The sequence below is a fragment of the Colossoma macropomum genome, unplaced genomic scaffold (genome assembly GCF_904425465.1).
Source record: "Colossoma macropomum unplaced genomic scaffold, Colossoma_macropomum, whole genome shotgun sequence".
Taxonomy (NCBI): domain Eukaryota; kingdom Metazoa; phylum Chordata; class Actinopteri; order Characiformes; family Serrasalmidae; genus Colossoma; species Colossoma macropomum.
The window spans coordinates 10364585-10392494 of NW_023494803.1; the positions used below are offsets into that span (position 1 = coordinate 10364585).

The 27910-nt window shown below is 42.0% G+C and overlaps 1 protein-coding gene across 3 annotated transcripts in view; it reads right to left on the bottom strand.

Moving 5' to 3' along the window:
- Positions 1-249: 249 nt before the first annotated feature.
- Positions 250-27910, bottom strand: part of hspa12a (heat shock protein 12A) — a 57316-nt gene continuing 29655 nt past the window's right edge. Inside the window, exons 2-12 of one of the 3 annotated variants that reach the window (XM_036593789.1) lie at positions 26255-26331; positions 25195-25322; positions 18921-19107; positions 18414-18518; positions 17373-17489; positions 15657-15828; positions 8536-8622; positions 6036-6140; positions 4753-5011; positions 1939-2042; positions 250-1755 (exon numbers count right to left, since the gene is read on the bottom strand). In XM_036593789.1, coding sequence (XP_036449682.1) covers positions 1124-1755; positions 1939-2042; positions 4753-5011; positions 6036-6140; positions 8536-8622; positions 15657-15828; positions 17373-17489; positions 18414-18518; positions 18921-19107; positions 25195-25322; positions 26255-26331 — 1973 coding nt within the window. In that variant the 3' untranslated portion in view covers positions 250-1123. The remainder of the gene's footprint in view (positions 1756-1938; positions 2043-4752; positions 5012-6035; positions 6141-8535; positions 8623-15656; positions 15829-17372; positions 17490-18413; positions 18519-18920; positions 19108-25194; positions 25323-26254; positions 26332-27910) is intronic. The other 2 variants (XM_036593790.1, XM_036593791.1) reach the window with 2 other exon arrangements.

The following is a 27910-nucleotide window of genomic DNA, read 5'->3' on the forward strand; positions in this document are numbered from 1 at the left end:
ACAGTGAGCTAGGCTAGCTCTAGCCTAGCATAAGCTTAACTAGCATTAATGATCCACCATACACTCTTAAAAAAGATGGTTCTTCAAGGGTTATTTAGTAAGGGGAATACTTCTATTTAGAACCATGCATTTGCATGTTTTAGTGGTTCTTTGCATGGGGAAATGTTTCTTCAGATAGATGCAGAATGTGTTGTATACGGTTCTATATAGAACCTTTCTAAAAATGGTTCTATATAGCACCAGAGAGGGTTGACATCATAACAAAGCATGAAATAGTTCTAAATAGAACTCATGGTTCTAAATGTAACCATTCCCTTTACTAAAAAACCCTTGAAGAAAGAGTTGGCCTGTACAACTGTAAGCTAGGCTTGCATAAGGTTAACCAATGATCAACCATGGAAAGATTCTGTTCAAATTACTTTAAGCTTAGCTAGCTAGCATAGCATTAGCTTAACTAGCACTAATGATCAACCACAGTGACAATAAGTCTGCCCAAACAACTAGAAGCTAGGCTAGTAGTAGCCTAAACTAAGTGTGATTAGCACTAATAATCAACCATTCATTTTGTTTCTGAACAGCCCTAAGCTAAGCTAGCACTAGCCTAGCCTAAGCTAGAGCAGCACGAATGTTAAGTTACCAAGAGCTTGCTAGCAAGCTGGGTAGGTAGCTATGCTAGCCATCTAGTGATTCTCTTTAACTAGATGAACAAAAGTTAAGTTAGCATTATTAGCAAGTTAGCTAACAAACATATGATATGATTTTTTTGTGTTTAACACAATCCGAATGCATTTTTCAGAGTTAAGCTGGTTAAATGGTTATGCTTATAAACTTTCAAGCGAAAACATGATAAAGCACCAGATTGTATTTTTGTTACATTTTCCTGCCATTTCGTTGGTGCTGCTCAACATTCAATCAAATGTGTCGAAACTCTAGACTGGTACTGTATGTTCCCACCCCAGCCTTACGCACCCGCAGCTTATCAGAGCTGCATCATTGGTGTTCCTACTAGGCTGGAACTGAACACTGATGAAATTAGATCTCCATTAGTAGGGCTGGTGACCACAGCAAAGCATTATCTACAGCCTTCCTCCTTCTCCCTTACTTCTTCCCTCTCCCTCTATCCTCACTGGCTGAGGAAGTCGATACTAGCTTTGACGCTACGCGAGGTTGCCACGTCGATGGCCATGGCGCGTATCTCGGTGTCTCCGAACTGCATGAGCGTCTGGATCTCCCTGCGCGCCGCCGGACTCTCCGTTCCGCTCACGTCCAGCCGCAGCGTCCCGCACTTCCGCACGCCGGGGTCCGAGATGAAGCCCACCGACTCCTTCTCCGAGCAGTAGACGTGAATGACGATGACCTGCTGGCTCGGCCTCGCCGGAGTGTAGCTGCGCTTCACCGTCTCACCCAGCGCCACCGACTGGTCAACTGCGATAAAAGTGTCGAAGACATCGGTGCACCAGCGCGTCCCATCCTTCACCAGCATCTTCTCGGGAGGGTGCTTTCCCTCCACAAAGCGGTTCAGGACGCCCACGCCATAGGTGAGCGGCGAGCGGCGTACCTTGATGACGCCAGGGTCGAGGCCAAACAGCACTGCCCCTTTGAGGATGGTCAGGCCCACGTCATGAGGGATGATGATGCGGCTCCGGCCCTGAAGCATCTCCTGTACCGCCTTCTGGAGCAGAGGGGACTCCGCAAAGCCGCCCACCAGGAACAGGAACTTAATGTCTGTCACCTCAGGCCTCTCAAACAGCTCCTCTGAGGGGGCGGAAAGAGGGAGAAAGAATGAGTGGTTGGCAAAAAGTAAATGAGTCCAGTAATGAACCTGGTTCTGACCAATCCAACACTTTGGAAAGAACACAGTGTTGGTAAAAATGAAGCCAGGACGCATTTGTGGTTTTCTGTGAATGTTTCAGAGGGATGAGCTCGACGGACACTTACTGAGGTGCTGAATAATGTGGTCGATGGTGGGCTTAAACAGGGCGTTCATCGCGTCTGGGTTCATTCTCAACATGCCCTGAGATGACCACTTTACAAAGTCCACACTAGAGAGAGAGAGAGAGAGAGAGAGAGAGAGAGAATCACTTACACATACTATCACACAAAAAGCAAACCTAAACAAAGTAAAAAAAGCGTAACACACACGAAGACCTCCATAATTCGATATTTCACACAGATTAGAAGTCCAAATTCTGCCAGAAAATAAAAGCTTAATAATAAAAGCTTCCTACTGCTGTCATCTCAAATTGTTTTACTTATCTTTTTAAATATACTGCGACATAGCCTGAAACCGAAATTTTAATTATACCAAGATACAAAGTTTTGGCCATATCACCCACAACTACCCACTGTACGGTGAAACAAAGGCAGTAATAGCTACAGTCACAACTAACCTACATCATCATAAGAAGCTTTTTTAAGGATTAAAGTTTATACATATACATATATATAGGTGTGTTTTGGCCTATATTGAAAATAAAAATATACATATGTATTTGTGTTTGTAGCCTGACTGTTTTTAGACTGAATCACCTCATGCAACTCACATTCCGCAGGCTACAAATTCTCCACAAGAGGGCGCCTTTGGCAGCTTATGGTGCCTCATAAGAGCAGCGCTTCACACCAATGACACTGTTCACTGCACAAAAATGTGCTTGCAGTTATGATGTAAGAAGCTATTAGTATTTCATTTTTTTTATTTTGGACAATAGTGAATGGAAAAGCCTGCATCTGTCCTGCGAAAGCTCCTACACAGCTGGTGGCACCGCACAACAGTTTCCACAATAAATATTCCATAAAAATTAAAAAAAAGGAATCATTTGCTGCTCTTTCAAGGCAAATACTGTACACAGTACACACAGCAGTCAACACATGTCAGCCTGTCAGTCTTCTGTACAAAGATGTTAGCCCAACATCAACTGCACTAAACAAACTGTTTCGGCTTGATTAGACGCAGTACAAAACTAGACAATACAGCAGCTCTACAGGACAATACAGGACACAGCTGACCAACGCAGCTTCAGACACATCAGGCAATGACACAGCTGACTGTTTTAATGCTGTGGCACTCAGGAAACCGACGGCAGCTGTCAATGTAGAGGTTAACAGGATCAGAGGCATTTAAACCCGCAGATTCGATTACCTCAGAGACGACGAGTCAGCAAGAGACGCCACATTTAACATTCACATACTCAACGTTTAACGCCCGTAATGGACGAATGCCATTAAAGTGGACAGTCTGACTGAGCAGCTGAGGGTCAGTGATCAGGAAACACGCCTTCTCTCGAAGTGTAACGCAAAACTATATATTAGGACCAAGTCACTGTTTTCCTTCTGGAGTACTGATGACTGATGTGGATGACTGTCACTGAGGAAGATGTGATCTCTCTAAACCAAACCACACATTTCTCAATCTGTTCCTTTAAATGCCTCCATTCATTCATCACCAATCACACTAAAAACCGACCCCTCTATACATCCACGTATCTCTCCTTCCATCCCTCCACCTATTCCTCAATCCATCCATCCACCTTCCCCATCCATCCATCACATCCACCTACCTGCTGTGGGTCCATTCATCATTCCCTCCATCCTTCTGTCCGTCCATCCCTCCAGCTATTCCTTCATCTTTCCATGCATTCATCTATCTAACCATCATCCCCATCTATCCCTCCAATTCATCTTCTCTATCCATCCATCACATCGACCTAATCATCATCCTCCCACCCCTCTCTCCATCCACCTATTCCTCCATCCCTGCACATATTCCTTCAGCCATCCATCAGTCAATCCATGTGTCCATCCATCCATCTATCGTTTCCTCCATCCATCTCTGTCCATCCCTCCACCTATTCCTCCATCTTTCCATGCATTCATCCATCTGACCATCTTCCCCATCCATCTTCTCTATCCATTCATCACATCCCCCTTCCCACCATCCACCCACCCCTCACTCCAACCACCTATTCCTTCATCCATCAACCTCTCCGTCCATCCCTCCGCATATTCTTCCACCCATCCATCAGTCCATCTATGCACCCATCCCTCCATCCTTCCATGTATTCATCCCTTCCATCTAACCATCTTCCCCATCCATCCATCTCTCCCATCCATCTTCTCTATCCATCAATCACACCAACCTACCCACCATCCACCCATTCCTCCATCCATCTCTCCTATCCATCCCTCCACAAATTCCTCCACCCATTCATCAGTCCATCCATGCTTCCATCCATCTCTCCCATCTACACACCCATCCACCCTCCCCATCAAGCCATCCTTCCATCCCACCCACCTGCCCACCCATCCATCCTCCTATCCATCTTTTCCTCCATTCACTCATTCATCCATACATCCATCCCTCGATCAATCCAGCCATTGACCTATCCATCCCGTTCATCTTTCCCTCCCTCCCATTCACCCATCCTTCCATCCCTCCTTTCATTCAAAAAACAATCATACACAAACACCATCTAAGGCTGGGTGATATGGTCAAAAATCTCTATACGTTTCTTTGCAATTTGGTATTGATAATTATGAATAACTATTATTTAATCTTGTTAATTATACATCAGAATTATATATCAGAAGGGCTTTCCTACGGATGCATTTTAAGTCTGAATAGTATTTTGCTAATACTGGATTGCAGAACAGAATTTTTTTGTTTTACTTTTAGCCTCCAGGCCTACCACCTCCTCTCCTTCTTAACCATTATGGATGGTGTTCCTGGACTCACCCACCCCCCGCCCCACTCACTTGCTCTTGCGCAGCGCGTGCTCCACGCTGTGGCCGCGGAACTTCTTGTAGTAGTCGATGAAGGAGAAGGGCAGGTTGATGTTGAGGGGGTTCGTCCTGTCCGGAGCCGCCGCCCTCTTACGGGACTCAAATGCGATCATCAGGTCCACCCACGCCGCTGGACGCTTGACTTTAAACTGGTCAATGAAATCCTGACCAAAGATCTTACAGAGCAACTTCTCAAACTCATAATCGACGCCAATAGAACCATACGGACCTCCTGCAGGCAGAGAGAGACGGAGAGAGGAATCGATGCTGGTCAGCTTACACATACAGGTCATAGAGGTCAACGTGTCTTCTACAGCAGTGACTGAGGAAAGACAGTCGTATCGGATAACATCCACAAAAACATGCTAATGTTAGGGTCTCACAATGAATAGATTTAATTCTGTTTCTTTATGGATAAAATAAACACATCATTAAATCTCAAATTTACCAAAAATCGATGTGATTATTTTGGCACAAAATAATTTGGTTTTCAAAATCTCATTGAATACAGAAATAAGTGGAGAATCTATTTAAACAGTAGTTGAATACAAGCACTAAAAACAATATTTTACATTCAAAACTAGCCATAAGAGTTTATTTTGACCAAAAAATGAGTGTACAATTTTTTAAATATTATGTATATACATATATACATACACCAATCAGGCATAACATTATGACCACCTCCTTGTTTTTACGCTCTTTGTCCATTTTATCAGCTCCACTTACTATATAGGTGCACTTTGTAGTTCTACAGTTACAGACTGTAGTCCATCTGTTTCTCTGCATACTTTGTTAGCCCCCTTTTACCCTGTTCTTTAGTGGTCAGGACCCCCATGGACCCTCACAGAGCAGGTACTATTTGGGTGGTAGATCATTCCCAGTACTCCAGTAACACTGCTGTGGTGGTGGTGTGTTAGTGTGTGTTGTACTGGTCTGAGTAGATCAGACACACCTCAGTGTCACTGCTGGACTGAGAATAGTCCACCAACCAAAAATATCCAGCCAACAGCGTCCTGTGGGCAGCGTCCTGTGACCACTGATGAAGGACTAGACGATGACCAACACAAACTGTGCAGCAGCAGATGAGTCATTCTTGTAATTTTGAAGCATTTCTATTGGTCTAATTATCGTCAAATTTTCACACAACGTAAAGAAAAGCTGCTGATATAGAATAGATATAGATGATATAGATGTGGCACTGTTTCGCAGTTCTTCACTGGCTCCCGGGGTTAGATAAGGTCACCTGGTCTCACCTGAAGCCTTGTAGAGCTCCTTCAGATGACCTTCGGGCATCCGGATCTGATGCACCGTCAGATCCACCGTCCCTCCGCCACAATCCATCACCACGTAACGGTCACCTGCAGACCAGCAGCAAACAGTAAGCAATAGCTAAGGCTGGGCTGCACGATATGGTTAAAAAATCTTTTCTGGATATATTTTCTCATATCATTCAACATTGATAATTATTGGTCATTTAAATGCGCATTTTATAGTGTTCAATTTTAAATCAGAATAGACCTTTAAACTGAAACAAAATGTGGATTCAGAGCTATTTATTACATAAGTGAACATAGAATAAGTAAGAAAACAGAATTTTGCACTTTTACTAGATCTTTACATTCAACAGCAACACTTAAAACTCTCCTAGTGGTCAGAAAAATAGAAAAAAATGACAAAAAGAGAATCACAGAGAATGTGAGGCCTTTATTCCGCCGGTCTCTTCTTGCTGGGAGGCATGTTTCTTAAAACTCACAGGTTTTTTTACCATCCAGTTTTAGCTAAATATATTGCTGGTTTGTGCTGTTGTGAGTGAAGGGCTAGACTTCTTCCTCCCCGTCTAGAGAGTAAAAGACACACATCGCCACCTAGTGTACCAAAGTAGCAACTATTCAAAGGTCAAGACTTTGCTGCTAATGCCAGAATGAGAAACAGAACAGCATAATCATTTTATCAAAAATATCTCAAACGTGCATTATTGATGTGAAAAACCATCGGAGTTTGACAATCACTGCTATCATGCAGTATCATGCAGGCCTAATCAGAGGTCAACAAAGGTCACTTAGAACAGAACACCTACTTCTGGTAACTTCCTATGTCCTCCATACTGTGGAAAGTAGTGCTCTGATGATGTTGAAAGAGAATGAATCTGACAGGGTGGCCTCAATAGAGTGTTTTTGGGGCGTCGGGCGGGCTGGTGACCCAGTTTTAGGGTTCATTGGAGGTGCCATGGTTTCCAGGAGCACAATCCTGTGGCAGCTAGAGTGCTAACGTAGTGGTACGTGTCATTTGAGCTTGGCTCTATCTAGCTGGAGTTAAACGTGACGATGCTACAAGGACAGACGTCTGGTGTGAAATCATCAGCACTTAAAAACAAGGCCAAGCAGCAATTAGCAAGGTATTAGCAGCAACGATGACAGGCCTAAGAGTGCTCTAAAATAACTCTAAAACACTTTAAGACCTGTCCAAATCACTCTTAAATCACAACCCATGTAAATATAGTAGATTATATGTAACATAGAGGAATAAGATGATGTTTAAGTTAGCAAAGTTAATGCACCCATGCTTCTTCAATGCTGGTACTCTATGCTAGAGTAGAGGCCAGCTCTGATTGGACGGTTCCAATCTTTTTTCTACTGTTAAAATGACACCAAAGGGAACCGTACACAGTAAATGTAAATGTTAACCGAGCAGAAAGTAGAAACTTTGACCTGTTCTTTTAAAACAATCTGAAGCATTTGGGCAAATGACGTACACTGCAGTCTAGGGCCATATCTAAAAATAATTAGCATGATATTTTCTTCAGCTTACGATCTACGTTACGATCTTTAGCTGCCTTTTAACATTAACTGATTAGTATATATTTACAAATATATACTAATCTCTTGCCACAAGCTCCTGCTGGTGTGGGTTCATTCTTCTCTTTAAACGATGCAGACAAAAACTACTTGTGTGCTAATAGCTCCCCCTTCTGGAGAAACATCAAACTTCAAACTGCTACATATGCTCGAGTAAATTAATACGTTTTAAATATCATCAAAGAACAAGGTTTTGTTCTGCTGTTATAACAGAGGTACTCAGGATATTAGCTGAAGATTCCTGAATCAAACATTCAAACCGCTGGGACATTTAAGCTGTACAGAAAGTGCTTTGCGCACGTTGTGTTGCACTTTTGGAAACGCACAGCAGAGCTAGTGAGAAATTAACTCTATTGTAATGGCTTCTTAATCCACTGTTTTGACAGTAAGAGGAAATAAAACTTATGTACATGTAATTTAACATTTATTTATTTATCTGTCAATCATTCTTTTCCAAATTAAATTAGTCTGCTTTAGTTCGCTGTAAGTTACATTTGAAGCATCATCATCAGGTTACTTGATAGTCACTGCCAATAACATCGCCTTATCACCCAGGCCTGTTACAGTTACTTAAGTAATAAGGGTACACTGGCACAGATGATACATCACCCAGCATGAGGATACAGCTAGCATCTATTCACCATTTCATGGCTTATCTTTTTCAGGTATTCAGGCTACTGGAGTTGAAGAGCAGTGAGGGATGCAGGAGTCTCTGCTCTGTACTCTACTGTAGGAGCATGAATTAATCATTCATCGTGGCTGAGAGGGTTTGTGTTTTATTTTGTATGAGAGCAGCATTAGGCAGAGCACGAGCACAACAGTGACACAGCAAAAGAGCAAAAGAATTCAAGACAAAGAAGGAGAGAAAGAGAGAAAGAGAGAGGGATGCGGACTCTACCTTCGTTGAGTTCGGACCATAGCTCTCCTATGACATTTTCCACCAGAAAGGTGCGGCTCTGCCGGTTGCGGCGCACATGATCCTTGGCTGGTTATCGACAGAGAGAGAGGGGAGTGTGTATGAGAAGCTGGAAAAGAGCTGGTGAAGCCATTTGTGTGTGTGTGTGTGTGTGCGTGTGTGACATTAGCACAGGCAAGGCAACAGCATGGCAGAGAAATGAGGGGCAGGAAACACTACTGGACGTTAAAGCCTGGAAATGTGAATCAGATGAATTTGTTTCTCTTTTTTTTATGAGGTAAAATTTTATGAGGTAAAAATAAGGTATACAATTTTACATTTATGCTCAATAAAATTAATACTAATATTATAATAATTTAAAAGATTTACTAAAATAATTTAAAAATGCCTTATTATTATTTATAATAACAATAATAATAATAATAATAATAACCAGATATGTACATTTTCTGAAGGAAACGCACAATGGTTGGGCAGCTTACAAGGTTCCCACTTCCTGCTAGGTTGTTGCTAAGTTGGTGGTTGCTATGGTTGCCAAGTCCACTGCCACCCTAAATGTCCTGCTCCCTTAAATCTTTGCTACCTTAAATCCACTTCCACCTTAAATTCACTACCACCTTAAATCTCCTGCTACCTTAAATCTGCAACCTTAAATCCAGTGCCACCTTAAATACACTGGTACCTAAAATCTCCTGCTACCTTAGAAGTGTATGTGTGTGTTTGGTGTGTTATATGTGGTGTGTGTGTGGAGTGTGTGGTGTGTGTGTGTTTTTCTATGGGAAAAAATTCAGCAAAATTCCATTGCTACACGGAAACCGTGCATCTGATCAAAAAGCTGTATGCAAGAATCACACAGTCAGACCGTACAATCTGGAGTTGGAACAGTGTTGATATCTCAAAAACCGCGGAACGAGTTACCAGCAAAAATCTGGCGGAAATAATAATAATAATAATAGAGAAGAAGAAGAATATAAAACAAAGAAAAATATAGTTTTGCTTTGCAATGCACAATCATAATAATAATAATAAAAACAAACATTTATTTAGATGGACATGTAACAATCGCTAATCTGTTGTAAACTTACTCATCTTCTGGATCAGTGCCGCTCTAGAGTGAGATTTTCTGGTTTAAAGACTTGTATAAACCCCCTTCTGATGATGTATCTTGAAGGTGGGAGGTGCTTTCGAAACAACACAAATACTTTGGGGCAGATTTTTGAGGTGGGCTGGTTTAAGGTGTTATTTTTTCATTAGCTGTTGAATGCATAAGGAGATCTAGCTAACGTTACTGCTAGAAAGCCGAATATCTTACAACAGCTGTGTGACTGTAATCACTGTTTTCAAATAAACATTCACATTATGCATCACAATGCAATATCACTAATAGAAAGAACATGCGGTCTTTGGCTTCTGAGGTCCAAACATAATCAACAGTTTATCAGTATGAATGGATGTTTCTCATTCACCACTGTTTGTCCACATTTTTCACTTTCTCCACAACTTGTTGCATGGTTGGAATTGCAAGTCTCACGTTCCCCTATTCACTCAGTGAGGAAGCAGAAAGCCCACCTGTCAAATCCAGGATGCTGCCTTTCCGTAGTTACACACATAATACAAAACACCATGCTATTTTTAACCCTTAAACTTCACAGATGTCCACATTCTAAGGGTTATTATTCCATAAATGGTCTGAAAACACAGGAAAATGACACAATAAATCTGGAACTGGCAACATGGAAACGTAAAGGAGAACTCTGGTTGAACTCTGACCGCCACATGATGACGACATCACCTAAAATCAGTGGCGAACTGTGACTATTAGAGCTAGGCCTTCAGTTTGCATCATAAGTATCAAAACTCGATCATAAACAAGGGAAGAAAACACCTACACCTGTATATAATGCTAGTTTCAGTTAGCACCCCTATGGGATTTCTAATAGTACGTTAGCACTAAGCTAATGCTGGTACACAAACATTTTTGGCTGTTCTAGATTAAACACAGACATTTGAAACTTGTAAAAGTCATTCCATGTGTTTTGTTAAAAGCTTTTTACAGACATTAATATATATCTGAGCTTGCATGCATCCGTTTTATTGTGAGTGTGTTTACATGCACTCAATAATCCAATCATAATCAGATTTCTGCAGTTATCTGATTATTCAAATGGTTATGTAAACAGCACACTCGATTTCTTAGATTGGGGCAAGATCTAGAAATCTGATTAAGAAATCCAATAAAGAGAGCTGGATTTTAGCCCAGTAATCAGATTTCTCAGTGCATGTAAACTCTTACTCTGATTTCTTTCAGATTTCTCAGTCTGCATGTGCGAAAACAGACCGCGGTACCGGAAATAAGCAGAGATGGCAGCAAACCACGTTTGAAGCGACATTTTCTTTGTTTACGTCATGTCTTCTTCTCTGAGCTTATTGGCTGGTTGTAAAGCAGAAATCCGATTACTGTCTGACTCATGTAGACCCGGAGTTTCCCCATTATCTGATTACCCAAGTGCATGTAAATGCATTGATCAGATTACTGACAAAATCTGATTTTCTGCAGTTATCAGATCATGAAGTGCACGTAAACACTCAGTAACTCTTTCAGTAAAGAGTCCTGGCACAGAGCTGCTGCCGCTGTTTTCCATTCCCCTACGGTTCAAATTCACGGTCAGTGACATATCTAGAACTTTAGAACGTGATTGGGTGATTTCTATGTTGGTTCCTAATTATGTTGGTAGTTAATCTAACATGTAAGGCTTTCAGTTCAGCTGCTGAACTCCTAACCAATGGGAGAGCCCGCTTGCTTCTACCTAGATACCACAGAGAAAACAATCCTGATTGGAAATGTTTCCATTAGATTTTAACCCTTTTGTTTCCAATCAAAACTTAACCATGAAATGACAGTATTACTACAATACTTGCAGAGTTTAAATACAACATTATTGTACAAAATAAAAATGTATTTTATTTGACAGAAATTCTTAGATGTCTCTCTCTGAAGGCCTTGAAGGCTCCCCACTGCTTAAAAATGCAACCCTTGGTCATTTGTAACCATTTCCGAGCGTGTACGGGCACACACAGGCCGGGGTCAGCACTTCTTCTGACACAGAAAGTGCAGAGCAGGACATCAAGGCGCCAGTAACAACATGACCGGCCTCACTGAGGCACAGTGAACTAAACTAGCCTATGAGGACTCTGCCTAAATGTATGTTTATATACACACTGACCATCCACTTTATTAGAGACACCTACCTTGAACTTCTGCTCACTGGCCACTTTATTAGAAACACCTGCCTGATCCTGTAGATCAGTGTACATTTACAGGCTATAGTCCATCTGATGCTGCACAGTTTATCAGCCCACAGAAAATGACCACCGATGAAGGTCTAGCGGGTGACTTGCACTGTGCATCAACAGTTGAGCTACAGTCTCTAACTGTGCACCCTGAGAGGGGTTTCTGATAAAGTGGCCAGGGAGATGTAAGAGCATTACAGAGACAGAGAGAAAGAGGAAAAGAAACAAAAGGAACAAAGACAGGACTGAAAGAAAAAGAGAAATAAAAGAGAAAGAGAAATAGCCACAAACACAGACAATGCGAAAGCAGGGGCCCATTTATTACGTTATGATCGGGGGGCGGGGGGTGGTGGGTGGAGGTGGGGGGTATTATTGCCACACATCCTCTATCATCTCAATCACATCCTCAAAATGCGTCCTGGACAACGTTAAAGTTCTCATGTTTCAGAGTCAGTCACGTTATAATACACTCACTTAACCATCCCTGTATCCATCTATTCATCCATCCATCCGTGCACCTATCCATCCCCTCTCTATTCATCTATCCCTCCATCCATCTATCCCTGCCAGCCAATCTTTTCTGCATCCATCCATCCATCCATCCCTCAATCCATCAATGCATCCATCCATCCATCACTGTCATCCATCCATCCATCCATCCTTCCAACTTTTCCTGCTATCCATCCATCCATCAATCCATTCATCCATCCATTTATCCATCCATCCCTCCATCCATCTATCCATCCATCCATCACTGTCATCAATCATCTATCTTTCCCATCCATCCTTACCATCCAATGTTCCCTGACATCCATCTATCCCTCCCTCCATCCATCCCTCCCTCCCTCTATCCATTCATCCCTCCATCAGTCATCCATCCATCCATCTATAATTCCTCTATCCATCCATCCATCCATCCATCCATCATCCCTCTATCCATCCATCCATGCTTCCATCCAACCTTCCCTGTCATCCATATATCCATCCGTCCATCCTTCCCTTCCAACCTTTCCTGCTATCCATCCATTCATCCCTCTATCCATCCATCCAACCTTCCCTGCCATCCATTCATCCATCCATCCATCCATCCATCCACCCGTCTAGCAGAGCGCTCCAGCGACTGTACACATCTGTACCTATGAGCATATATGAAAGTGCTTCCCATCTGTATCACATTCAGACAAAAAAGGATCTGTGCTTCCTTAACTAGTAATGTGAACACAGCTTTAATTACACCCCTGTGTGAAGGAAAGAAAGAGAAGGAAAGAGAGAGTGAGAAAGAGGCGGAAAGAGTGTTTCCTCTCCACTGCCCTCCCCAACTGACCCAAGCCGGAGAGGTCCTCTCACATCCTGAGTCAGACTGTAGACTTTATTTACAGAGCAGGTCACATGACCCCTCCTTCTTCAGGACAGAATCACAATCACTCTCGTTGTTTAACGGCTTTCCTCATGGCTAAATTAATCCAGCGCGGCTCTCATGCCCTGCACCTCAGAAATATTCATATATATAAATAGAATTGTTCAGTGAAGCAGAACTGTGTGACTGCAGTTCAGATGGTTTTCATCCCAGCATTTGCAGATAATTTAGAGAATACACGTTTTCACAGAACAGCAGAATCACCATCTACAAGTACTCCAAATTACTGCGTACCTAAATCATCACATACTTGCCTCAATTTATTCCATCTGTCCATTCCTCCATCCTTCCATCCTTCCATCCATCCATCAATCCATCCATCCTTCCCATCCAACCTTCCCTGTCACCGTCCCTCTATCCCTCTATCCATCTGTCCATCATCCATACATCCATTTATCAATGCATCCCTCCATCCACCACTATCATCCATCCATCCTTCCCATCCATCCACCCTTCCATCCATCAATCCATCCATCCCTCTATCCATACTTCCATCCACCCCTCCATCCATCACTGTCATCCATCCATCCTTCCCAGCCATCCATCCATCCCTCCATCCTTCCATCCATCCATCCATCCTTCCCATCCAAACTTCCCGGCCATCCATCCACCCTTCCATCCATCTATCCATTCTTTCATCTATTCAACCTTCTCTGCATCCATCCATCTATCCATGTAATTTAAGTAATGAAAATTTATGGGCAACAATTACTGCGTACCTAAATCATCACACACTCAAGTTATTAGAGGGGAATTCCACCAAATTTTGTAGAGACTCAGATTTCTTTATAGTAGGAACCAGGGGTCACCATGACTACAACACAAATACAGCCAGTTTATTTACCATCCAAAACCACCAGTGAACCTACACATATCTTCTGAGTTTTATATGGAATGTTGATGAATGTTGAAAAGAATTAGTTTTTTGGGGACTATTTTGGCTCCTGCATGTGTCTCAAAATGATTGTAAACAGTGTCTCAGACATCAGGAATTTTCTGTGAGGGAGGTTTTAGAGGTGGACAGCTGGTTCTTATCACCACCACTTGAACGATTCTGACTCAGTAAGTTTCTCTTTTCCCCTTTAAATAAGCTCAAACTGACTTGCTTATGTGGTTTTTGACACTGTATGATATTTAATTTTATAGATGACAGGGTCAAAAACTAATGGAGTAACTGAGTGTAGCTCTCACTTTCTCTCTCTGATCAATGAGCTCATCTCTCTCTCAGGTGATGCAGCGTTTCTGCATCTCTATAATAGCCATAAAGCTGCTGATGTCATCAGAGCACTGAGGTCAAACACCTCAGCAGCAGCTAATCTGACCCTAAGTACGGCAAAGTAGTGGATTTATTGCTTACTGAGATCCAAAGCCTTCTAGTACGTGCAGTTCTTACAGATTCATTTAAACCGAAACCAGAGGCTTGAACCCAAATACAGCCTGAAAACTTTTGGTTCTTCCCCGATCCAAGCCGCAGCACCAAATAAACAAACGTTACTCCCTGCTGCCCTTTAAAGGTGTTACAAACATCAAATAAACAAACGTTACTCACTACTGCCCTTTAAAGGTGTTACAAACATCAAATAAACAAACGTTACTCACTGCTGCCCTTTAAAGGTGTTACAAACATCAAATAAACAAACGTTACTCCCTGCTGCCCTCTAAAGGTGTTAATAAACATAAATAAACAAACGTGACCCCCTGCTGCCCACTAATGGTGTTAATAAATAACATATAAACAAACGTGACTCCCTGCCGCCCTCTAAAGGTGTTAATAAACATCAAATAAACAAACCTTACTCACTGCTGCCCTCTAAAGGCGTTAACAAACATCCAATAAACAAAACTTACTCACTGCTGCCCTCTAAAGGCATTAACAAACATCAAATAAACAAACGTTAGTCCCTGCCACCCTCTAAAGGAGTTAACAAACATCAAATAAACAAACGTTAGTCCCTGCCGCCCTCTAAAGGAGTTAACAAACATCAAATAAACAACCGTGACTCCCTGCCGGCCTCTAAATGTTTTATTTACAAACATCAAATGAATAAACATAACTCAATTCTGTAAGGTGTTACTGTTTGCTTGAAAATGCACTTACATTCTAGTTGTTACAGTGTAAACAAATGACTGTGAAAGCCAAATACTGTGGAAAATTATTGCGGTCAGTTCAAAAAGTTACGATCGGGTGATTATGTAATAACTAACGAGCCAATCCAAACCCAACAATATTTGAGAAATGATGATTGAATAGTCGGGTCAGGTTCAGAAAAACGTTTTTAGCTATAAGGAACTCCAACAAAATCGTCATACAAAGTCTTGTGAGATGAGACTGGTGGTTTGTTTTATCCTCAAGCCCAAACATGCGTGAGTGTTTGTGACAGCGAATGGTGCCTACCCTGGGCCATGCCCGCCCCCACGTTCTCTGGTGGACCGTAGCCGTTTATGGACGTCTTGGCTCCCAGGTCAATCATCTGGTGGAGGCGGAGCTTGCGGCAGTAGATGGAGGCAGCCTCGGGCTCCAGAGCGATGATCAGCTGATCAGGGGTATCCCGGGTTGCTAACCCAGCCTGAGAACAGGAAACACGCAGGAAAACAGTTGAAGGAAAGTAATCTGCCCCCCTGTTTACCCCAAATGCAGTTGATCAGCGAAGACATGCTCAGTGTCTGAAGTTTGCTTATTTAGTTTTACCCTAATTTCTACATTTTCTACATGTTTATGTATCGGTATTGGCAGACATTTACACAAAAAACATCAGTGCAGCCCTGCTGAGAACAGCAGCAGCCAGAAAAACATCTTCACTGGAATGATTCAGCATCCAGAGCGCTGAGTCACTGCAGATGTGCACACACACACACACACACACACACACACACACACACAAACACACACACACATACACATATTCACGCCTCAGCTCCGTCTTTACTACAGTAATCTGTGGAGGAATCCTCTGTTCCTCTCTCACCACCTCCTATACACGCACTCCTCCCTCCTCTCACGCTCTCTCTTTCTTTCTTTCTCTCTCTCCCGACTCTCTTTCCCTTCCTTTCTCTCGACATCTCTCATTCTCTCTATCCTTTTCTCTCTCTCCCTGCTCTATCTTTCTCCTTTCCTCTTTTCTCTCTCCTGCTCTATCTCTCCCCCTTTCTTTTTCTCTCCTCGCTCTCTCTCCATTTCTTTCTCTCTTTCCCCACTATCTCTTCCTCTCTCTTTCCCTGCTCTCCCCCCCTTTGTTTTTCTCTCAATCTCTCTCTCTCTCCTGCTCTCTCTCCCTTTCTCTTTTTTATTGATCTTTGTCTCTCTCTAACTCCCCTCTCTCTCTCTCCGTTTACCTCTTTTTATCTTGATCTCTCTCTCTCTACTCCCATCTCTCTCTCTCACCCCATCTCTTTCCCTCCGTCCCCACCTTCTCTTTCCCTTTCTCTTTTTCCATTGATCTCTCTCTCTCAAACTCCCCTTTCTACCTCTCTTTCCCTCTTTTTATCTCGATCTCTCTCTCTCAAACTCCCACCCCCCCCGCTTTCTCTCTCTCTCTCTCTTTCTCCCTCCCCCTCTCAATTTCTCCCTCTCTCTCTTTTCCCGTCTGTTTCCCTCTCTCTCTCTTCCTCCTATGCCTTCCTTCCTTCCTTGTCTCAGTGTCAGGGGCAGTGCACTCCATCCATCCACGCAAACACACACAAATAATAAAGCAGAATAAAGTGGTGTTTGGTGGAGGATTTCGGTGGTGGGTTGAGGTCACTCTCACTTTCTCTCCTTGACCTTTTAAGACAGGCAGTGAGAACATGTTCCTCTCTCTCTCTCTCTCTCTCTCTCTCTCTTTTACTGTGTCATTAACACATTCAGCCTGCTCTTATGCTTGATTTGGTTGTAGCCGACTTCATGATTGGGCTGAATTTCAGCATCATCGGTTGTGTGGTGTGAGGGGCAAGAGATGCCCGATTGAGCAGCCGGACGATCCAATTGATTGCCTGACATGTCAGAAATTCTGGACACCTGTCTTGCAGTTTCAGCAGATCTCACCGTGTGTGTGTGTGTGTATGTGTGTGTGTGTGTGTGTGTGTGTGTGTGTGTGTGTGTGTGTGTATGTGTGCGTGTGTGTGTAGTGTGTACCTTATACGCTGCCTCCCTCATAAACTGCTTAGCTGGCATCTTCCATATAGCAGGAACAGTGATGACCCATCTGACATCAGCATTATCAAACTCCGCCCCTGCCTGGTCACTCAGCTCCTACAGCCAATCACAGCACAGAGTCAGAGGGAGGACAACAACATAATAATAACTGAACATAATTTTACTCATTCCTATATTCCAAAAGAGTCACAATGATTCACTATTGATTCATCTACTATGACCTATTCAGTAACTACTATAAATTATTCAAGATCTTTTATGAATTATTCATTACCTACTTTGACCTATTCAGTACCCACTATGAATTATTCAGTATCTAATATAAATTATTCTGTATTTACTACAGATTATTCAGTATTTTCTATGAATTATTCAGTATCTACTATGAATTATCCATTAACTGTAATGAGTTGCTAAGCATGTGCTAGAATTATTCAGTATGTACTATGAATTATTCAGTAACCATTACGAATTGTTCAGTATCTACCATGAATTATTTAGTATCTACTATGAATTATTCAATAACTACTATGAAGTATTTAGTATCTACTATGAATTATTCAGTAATTACTATGAATTATTTTGTATCTACTATGAATTATTCCGTATTTGTTATGAATTATTCAGTATCTACTACTTATTATCCATTAACTATTATGAATTATTCAGTAATTACTATGAATTATTTAGTATTTGCTATTAATTATTCAGTAACTACTATGAATTATTCAGTATCTACTATGAATTATTTAGTAATTGTTATGAATTATTCAGTAACTACTAGGGTTTGCATGCAATAATGCAACCCAGCAGCTCAACAGTGCAGCAGCTGCAGCAGCTCAGCATCTCAATACTGTTTGTCCAGAAGGTGGCGATCTAAACATTCTGGCAGCATATGAGTAGCTACAGCATTAGCCTTTACTAGACCAGACAGGTCAAGGACGAAGGATGAACAAACTTCAAACCGACTGAGCGGTAAAGAAACACTGCGATTAAAGACTGAAATGTGCTTTGGTGTACTTTGAGAGCCTGTTCCTTGAAGAAGGCCAGAGCGTAGGCAAATATATCCAACGCCTTCACTCTCTTCCCATTGGCTGCATGAAGGTCTGTGTCGATGGACAGATTCTGGGGAGGAAGACACCAAAAAGTAAACAAATAAACAACATCAGGGTTAAAGGGCTTTAAAAGCAATGATGCACCTTCAGTCTGTATGTGATCAATTTTGGAATGTTACAATCTATTATGATCACAATAACTGTAATACATGTCAATAATGTCTGCGCTCAGTTTTTGGCCAGTTAAATGTGTGGGATATTTTCAATCAAGAAATCCTAAAAAAGATTTTTTTGTCTATTTTTCTTTTATAGTCTATATCAGTTCTGTCATCAGTTCTTGAGTTTTTTAATAATTCTGAATTACAAATAATCAAATTGAATTATAATCAGATTTGATATTGCATGATAAACTACATTGTTTTTCTAAAGAATCATAATTAGTTGTGAAATTAGAGATTTAAGCAGTTCTTACTGCAGTCGTGTGAAGCTTCATTTTAAACTTCTCCAGGTAGAGCCACTGTTTGGACTCAGTGGGGTCCAGGTCGTGGTAAAAGTCTCTTGCTGCGTAACCGAAACTGTGGAACTTCTTCTCCGGAGTCAACAGAATGGTGGTTGGCGTCTTCTGATTGGACACTCCTGGGTCTCCGCCCTCCCAGCGCCTAGCAACAAGAGTACATCAACCAATCACTGTGGTGCATGACTGAACACGACTCAGTTTATATCACAATACATACATTTAGAGTCAGTTATTCATTCAACCTAATGAGAAACTGTAGAACAGACTCAGTTTATATCACAATACATACATTTAGAGTCAGTTATTCATTTAAACTAATGAGAAACTGTAGAACAGACTCAGTTTATATCACAATACCTACATTTAGAGTCAGTTATTCATTCAGCCTAATAAGAAACTGTAGATCAGACTCAGTTTAAATCACAATACCTACATAGCATAATAGGTCCCCTTTAAGTACTATGATATGATATTTAAGCTACACCGCCCACCTCTATGAGGGGTATTAGGGGCTTGCTTTGAAGTGAACACTGTGCAAGTTTAGTTTAATAGTCAACATAGAATCTGGTGGCATTGAAACAGAACAGCTGTCCTGTTTTCCTAATTGCTGCTTGTTCACTCCATTCATTCTGCTCTTGTCCTGCCCTCAACTAGGACAAAAGCAGTAGGAAAGTTTCCAACCTTAGCCCTAGATTTCAATTACAGCCCTAGATTTCCTGCAATTTCCATCCTTAAAATGTCTGCATAACTCAGTGTTTGAGATGTAAACATAGTGTTTCAGAGTGGTTTGGTGTGAAATGGCTCAGATTTCTTTACAGTGGTGGTGAACCAGGGGTCGCCATGACTACAACACACATATATATATATATATATATATTTCATTTACTATCCAAAACCACCAGTGGTCACCTGCAAATGTCTTCTGAGCTTATATATGTAATGTTGATGATGGTAAAATAGTGAAAAATGTAAAAATGAAACGTTTTCTTCTGGGACTATTTTGCCTCACAGCACCCTGCATGTATCCCTCCACTATGAATGCATTTTAAACATGTGTTTAAGCCAAAATCTTCTGAAGCCTATCATAAAACAGTGTCTCAGACATCAGGCAGTGTATTCATAACCATTTAATGTAGTAACTTTCTGTGAGGGAGCTTTAAGAGGTGGAGGTCTGGTTCCTATCACCACCACTGTGAACAATTCTGACTTGGTAAGTTTCTCTAGAACAGAGCATTTCACACCAAACTACTCAGAAAGACTCTGGTAACATCTTATCCATTTAATTCTGCACAAATTCTGAAATATCAGTGGAATTCCCCTTCAAATAGCTGCACATTCAATCACGCTGCTGGGCTCATTAGTAATGCTGATGTGTACACTTCCCTAAGGAGACTCAACCTCTTATCATCATCAATATCCACATTTCCATCCAGTTTACAGCCTAAGAGCAAAAGCAACCCCACTGCCCTACTCAGACATTCGGGGAGAGAGAGAGAGAGAGAGAGAGAGAGAGAGAACTCTATTACCCTAGAGAGAGAGAGAGAGAGAGAGAGAGAGACAGAGAGAGAGAGAGAGAGAGAGAGAGAGAGTTCTATTCCCCTACTCAGACATTCAGAGTGAGAGAATAAACTTGGGTTATTAAATTATTCCGAGGTGAATCAGACAGAGGCAGGGCCACCATCACCAAGACCTCACACAGAAAGTTAACCCAGACATCAGCCTCCCTACATAACGGGTTAACCTGAACCTAAAAAATAATTTTAAACGAATTATTCCAAAATAAAATGTGTTTCTATGCTTTAGCTGGACCAGTTATGGCTTTATTTCAAACCACCACTGCGCTCTCAAGTGAATCTGAAGCTGCCTACCAAAATGGTGGCAGGTCGTTTGCGTAACGCCGAAACAACTGTAATAAACTTGTAAAGTCATAATTCTTTATGTTCAAGTGCTCTGCAGTCAGAAACAAGCAGGAAAGCCTTGCTAACGTTAGCTCAGTTTTGCAGTCACAAACAGACAAAATTTGCTAGCAAATCTTGGTAAATATACTGTTAACGTTAGCTCTGCTTTGCAGTCAGAAAAATGCAGGATTTGCCAGCTTATCTTGGTAAACGTACTGCTAACGTTAGCTCTTCTTTGTAGTCACAAACAGACAGGATTTGCTAGCTAATCTGGATAAATCTATTGCTAACGTTAGCTCTACTTTGGTATCTTCCTAATATAAAACTGTACTGCATCCAAGGTTTACAGGTGTAAACAAACGGCTTTAGCTTAATCAGTGCCTGCTAAAAACAAGCCGCAACTAGAAAAATGAAGAACTAATGTTACCTACCAACAACTGAAACCGCACTTTTCTCAGCCATGATTAAAGGTTTTTTTAACGAATTTCACAGATATTTGTAAATAAGACTTTAAGAGACGTTCATATGCAATCATCAAGCTGGAACTCCTGTTTACGATAATTTCAATAGCACATGTAAGCAACATCATTAACCCTCCTAAAAAAGGTTAACCAAGATCAGGATGTCTTCTCATTTTGTAGGCCAAAGGCTATGATTTGCTACAGGTGAGCTCAGACTGACTCTTTACTGAATCTTTAGTAATTCTTTACAAATAGACTCCCCGTTTGAATCAGTGAATCTTCAGTAATTCATTACAGACTCAGTATGACTCAGTGAATCTTAGTAATTCTTTATAAACAGACTCGGTTTGACGTATTGTATCTTTAGTAATTATTTATGAACAGATTCCTTTTGAATCAGTGAATCTTTAGTAATTTTTAAAAAACAGACTCAGTCTGACTCAGTGAATCTTTCATAATTCTTTATAAACTGACTCGGTTTGACTTATTGTATCTTTAGTAATTATTTATGAACAGATTTAGTTTGAACCGGTGAATCTTTACTTATTCTTTACAAACAGACTCAGTCTGACTCAGTGAATCTTAGTAATTCTTTATAAACAGACTCAGTGAGTCTTTAGTAATTATTTATGAACAGACTCAGTTTGACTCAATGAATCTTTAGTAATTCTTTATAAACAGAGTCTGTGAATCTTTTGTGTGATTCCTCATAAACACACTCACACTGACTCACCAAATCTTTTATGTGATTCTTTACAGGCATACTCAGACTTTTGTGAGATCCCTCACAAACAAATTCAGCCTGGCTCAGAAACACCTCCCCACAAGCACAATATGACCTCTTAAATCTTTTGTAATTCTTCATAAAAAAAACCTCAGGTTGATTTACCGAATCTTTTGTATGAATCTCTACGAGCAGACTTGGAGTGACTTAGTGAATCTTTTGTGTGACACTATAAATACAGACTCAAACTGACTCAGTGAATCCTTTGTGTGGTTCTTCACAAACATCCACACAGATCAGCTCAGTGAATCTTTTTCATGACTCTTTGAGTGAACAGGCTCAGTCTGACTTCTCTGAATTCTCTACAGATCCTGATCTATTCAGGGAGCTTTCAGTGGGATTTTTCTACAGGCTGGCTTTGATCGGCTCGGCTGAGTAAGGGAGGGAGGCCCTGCCTCAGAGCGCGGAAAAGAAAAGCTCAAGAGCTCGAAAAGAGATCAGTTAGTTCAATCTAAAGTAAACCTTTTAAGGGGCCTGCTGCTGCGTGTGTATGTGTGTGTAAGACAACAATCTGCATTTCATGGCCAGAATTAATGTAATATGGAACTACTGGCTGAATTACATTAGCGTGTTAGCAATAGAGTCACAACCTGGAGGTGAAAGTCTCCCCCTGACACGTTTTTCTGATTGTATATAGCTAACAATAGGGTTAGGATCTCTTTGGCACCATATAGAGGGGTACAAAGCCCTCCAGCATTGGGCTGTGAAGCCGTGTAACTGTGTTCTCTGGAGTTATGGAACTCCATCCAAAATCTTATGGATGAGTTGGAGTGATCCACCAGCATCAGTACCTGACCTCACTAATGCTCAATCAAATCCTCACAGCAATGTTCAACATCTAGTGTTAAGCCTTCCCAGAAGAGTAGAGGCTGTTAGCGCAGCAAAGGGGGACAAACTCTCTATGAATGCCTTTCGTTTCAGAAGAAACGCTGAAGAAACAGGTGCCTACAAACCTTCGGACCTGGTTTTCATCTACAGTTTGTTTTATGGTAGATAAGAGCCACTCTGGTATTTGGGATGGGTCTAAAATCATATTTTTGGTAAACAACAAAACTGCAGCGTGTAGAGTTCCAAGGACCGGAACAGTGACCTACAGTGACCCTGCTAAGTATACAAACAAGGAGGTCACAAAAACAAACATCCAAACAGAATTCCAGAAATGATTGTCCCTCCTGGCTATATTTAACAGCTTTTGGAGGAAACCCAGCTGTCTACCTCATCAGTAGCTGAGCTATTTTTTACCTCCTCAGCTGTTTGTATATCTGTTTGAAAATTTTACGGCAACTCTTCTTATGATGCCCTGAGGCAGGCTGACCTCCAGGGGTCAAATGTTAGCTAACTTCTTAGGGTACCATCAAGGTTGGAGAGCAGCTGACAGGTGGGCCTTCAATACTAACACATGCACAGACACAGGCTTCTATATATAAGTTTTAATAGGGCATGTAAGTGCCTGGGGAGACAAATGAGAAAGACTGAAATAGAGACTGAACCAGAAGCTGGGCTAATGAATACACTAGTGCATTACTCAAAGAGAGAGAGCAACCGACAGAGAGAAGAGAGAGAGAGAAGAAAATATTTCTGACCTGCACTGACCCAAACGTACCAGTGAACTGGTACTGACCCACAATCATCTGTCCACACCACAACACCTGACCCACACTCACCTGTCCACAACATAACACCTGACCCACGCTCATCTGTCCACACAATACCTGACCCAAACTTCCTGTTTTCTTCTTGTTCACACCAACAATTGACCCACAGTCACCTGTCCACAACATAACACCTGACCCACTCTCACCTGTCCACACCATAATACCTGACCCACACTCACCTGTCCACATCACAACATCTGACTCTCCCTCACCTGACCCACACTCACCTGTCCACAACATCTGACTCACACTCACCTGTCTACTACAACACCTGACCCACACTGACCGGTCTACTACAACACCTGACCCACACACACCTGTCTACTACAACATCTGACCCACACTGACCTGTCTACTTCAACACCTGACCCACACTGACCTGTCTACTACAACATCTGACCCACACTGACCTGTCCAGACCACAACACCTAACCCCCACTCATCTGTCTACTACAACACCTGACCCATGCTCACCTGTCTACTACAACATCTGACCCACACTGACCTGTCCAGACCACAACACCTGACTCACACTCACCTGAACCACAGTGACCTGTCTACTGCAACATCTGACTCACACTCACCTTTCCAGGCTACAACACCTGACCCACACTCACCTGTCTACTACAACACCTGACCCACACTCACCTGTCTACCACAACACCTGACCCACACTCACCTGTCTACTACAACACCTGACCACACTCACCTGTCCACACCACAACACCTGACCAACACTCACCTGTGTGCTGTAACATCTGGCCCACGCTCACCTGTCCAGACACCTGATCCGCATTTGCTGTCCACAAAACAGTTGACCCACACTCACCTGTCTACTACAACATCTGACTGACACTCACCTGTCCAGACTACAACTACTGACCCACACTCACCTGTCTACTAGAACACCTGACCCGTACTCACCTGTCCAGACTACATCACCTGAACCACAGTGACCTGTCTACTGCAACATCTGACTCATACTCACCTGTCCAGACTACAACCACTGACCCACACTCACCTGTCTACTACAACATCTGACTCACACTCACCTGTCCAGACTACAATAACTGACACACACTCACCTGTCCAGACAGCAACACCTGACCCCTCCACACTGATGCTCACCCAAGAGCACATGTATGAAGAAGTGGCCTACACAGCTATATTATGAGCTTGTTAAACAACTGAAGAACTCAGGCTATGTTCTGTGGTCACTTAAAAACAACTGAGTTTTGCAGGTAGCGCATTCACGAGCTGGTTCTGAGCATGTTTCTAACAGTAGAAGATTCAGTTTAGAACGGACAAATGTTTTTTTTCATGTCAAGAAATGTCACACTTGCTTCTCTCCATCCCTTTACTTAGCCTCTGAGATCAGGAGGCCACTCCTCCCTCCCCCTCACTTTCTTTCCTCCTTGCTCTCTCTCTTACCTCATGGTGTGGATGCACTCCGGCTCTTTAGTGAAGGCGTAGGCGTAGCCGCTGGAGGTCGTGCCAAAGTCAATGGCCACGACAACAACGAAAGAGTGCCCCGCTGGCTCATTCTGCTCTGCATCCTTCTGCAGAAAGAGACAGACAGAGACAGAGAGAAAGTGAGAGAGAGTCAGTGAGTAGGAAAGGTGACTACATGACATTTCAGTCTCTTTATCCAAAGGATACAGGAACTTGGCACAACTGAGCCCACTTATTTTTTCATATATGAATGCTGTGTAACTTTAAAGCGACAGCCCAGCCAAAAATGTACACAGTGTTCCCTCTTTTACTCTTATTGACCTGATTATGTGGTTTCTGAGACTGAATGACCTACTGTTATCCAAAAACATGGACAAAAGTACATTTCCTGTTAGCAACATTAGCCTCGTAGCACCAGTGTAAAACTAAAGAAGCAAACTTTGGACACCAAATATGTCTGAACTTATCAATTACATTTGGGATAAGAGGGGGAAAATTGGCAAATTTAAATTGGGGCTGACTTGTTGCTTTAAGGGATGTCCAATGCTAACTTTTCAAAGCTTTAAGGATCTTTACAAATGATCAAATAAAACAATTAAAACAAATAAAAGTACAACCTTGTACTTCCACTCACTGGCCACTTCATTGGAAACACCTACTCTGTACTTCCACTCACTGGCCACTTTATTAGAAACACCCACCTTGTGCTTCCACTCACTGGCCACTTTACTGGAAATACCAACCATGTGCTTTCCTCTCACTGGCCACTTTACTGGAAATGCCTACCTTGTGTTTTCCTCTCACTGGCCATTTTATAAGAAACACCCACCTTGTACTTCCACACACTGGCCACTTTATAAGAAACACCCACCTTGTACTTCCACTAACTGGCCACTGTATTCGAAACACCTACCTTGTGCTTCCACTTACAGATCAACAAATCAGCTGTGGTCTTTAACTGTACATGAGTAAAGTGGAGCTACAAGGTCAGTGTCTACTATTCATCTCCTGTATGATTAAAGATCATGGAGAAGCTCACCATTATGTGTGTTGGTGAGAGAGGCGTGATGCCTGGGTCGCCGATACTCTTTGCTGGCGACGGAGCAGCCATTGCATCTGAAACACATAAAGAGATATGAAATTAAGGATTACAATATAGACTGACACACATATACGGTGCATATCAGTACTCAAACTGGTTCCAAGCTGTTTTGCTCAAAAGGTACACTTTGTCCACTTTGTATACAAGCCAACAACAACCGCAGCAACAGGCTGACGCAGTAAACGCGGTCAGTACCCTTCCTCTAGTCCCTCCTCCAGTCACACGGTCACTGGAGACACATTTCAGACTGATGGAAACGGCAGGCTTCAACAACCGTACGTCTCATTGTCTACTTAAGATCAGATCACTGGTGACGAATGTTAAAGGGGAACTCCACCTATTTTTTTAAATGTCTGCATAATTGAATGTTTAAGATGTAAACAAAGTCATTCAGGAACCAGATGTCCGCCTCTAAAAGCTCCCTCACAGAAGGTTATTACATAAAATGGTTATGAATATGTTGCCTCATGTCCGAGACGCTGTTTTACAAGCTTTGTCATAAACTGTCAAAAACATATTTTAATCCATTCATGGTGAAGAGATATTTGAAGGGTGTTCCAAAGCAAAATAATCTCATATTCAGATTGACCACTATTTTACCACCATCAACGCTGCTTAAAAAATACCAGAAGACACATGTAGGTTCACTGGTGGTTTTGGACCACTGTGAAGTAACCTGAGTCAGTAAGTCTGCAAAATGAACCATTTCACATCAAACCACTGTGAATGACTTTGTTTACATCTCAAGCTCTGAATTATACAGAAATTTTGAAAAAATGGTGGAATTCCCCTCTAAAACTAGTTGTGAACAGGGCTCCAGTGTCAGAAACACTGTTTGAGATTACTTAACAACTCCACACTGGTGATGATTTAGACATACAGTTAGCGTGATGCTAACCGATGGGGTATAAGCTTCCATTTATTTTAGCTACATTAGCCTTGTAGCACTTGCGCAAAACCAAAGGACTATATTTGGTGTAAAAGGGGGAAACTGGCAAAATATTGTGAAAATGGATGGAAAAAAAGAGAACCAGCCAGTCTGCGCACGGCAAAAACCACACTTAATAACTTTTATAACAACGCTTTAGCTTCACATTCTAGATTATCGGACCATAAAAAAGCATCAAATCCTTTAAAAGCTTTATACAAGCTAATGCAGGCACTCTTCTCCACGGTGACATTTGAATTGAATTAGAGTCTGTATTTGTCCAAAGCCATCATCCTCATTAGCGCGGTCTAATAGCCTCGCTAAACCACTCCACTACTGCGCGCTAACAGTAGCGCCAGGGGTTTAGCGCACGGCGGGACGCCGCGCAATCTCTCCGCTCCTCCAAAACGCTCACCCTCTTTTTCCCCCCAGTGTACCCCATGCTGGGCTTAAAGCGCGGCCCAAGTCATCACCGCACTCTTTGGGCCGGTAATTACCGGGCTGAGCGACCGGCTACCTGCGGCTAACGCTGCCTTTCAGCCGGCTAACCACGCCGTCATTGATTTCAAAGGAAAAATACAGGACAATGAGGCATAAAAATCAACAGAGGAGGTGTAAAATGATTGCCTGTAATGATAAATGTCTGTAAGTGGAGTGTTACGTGC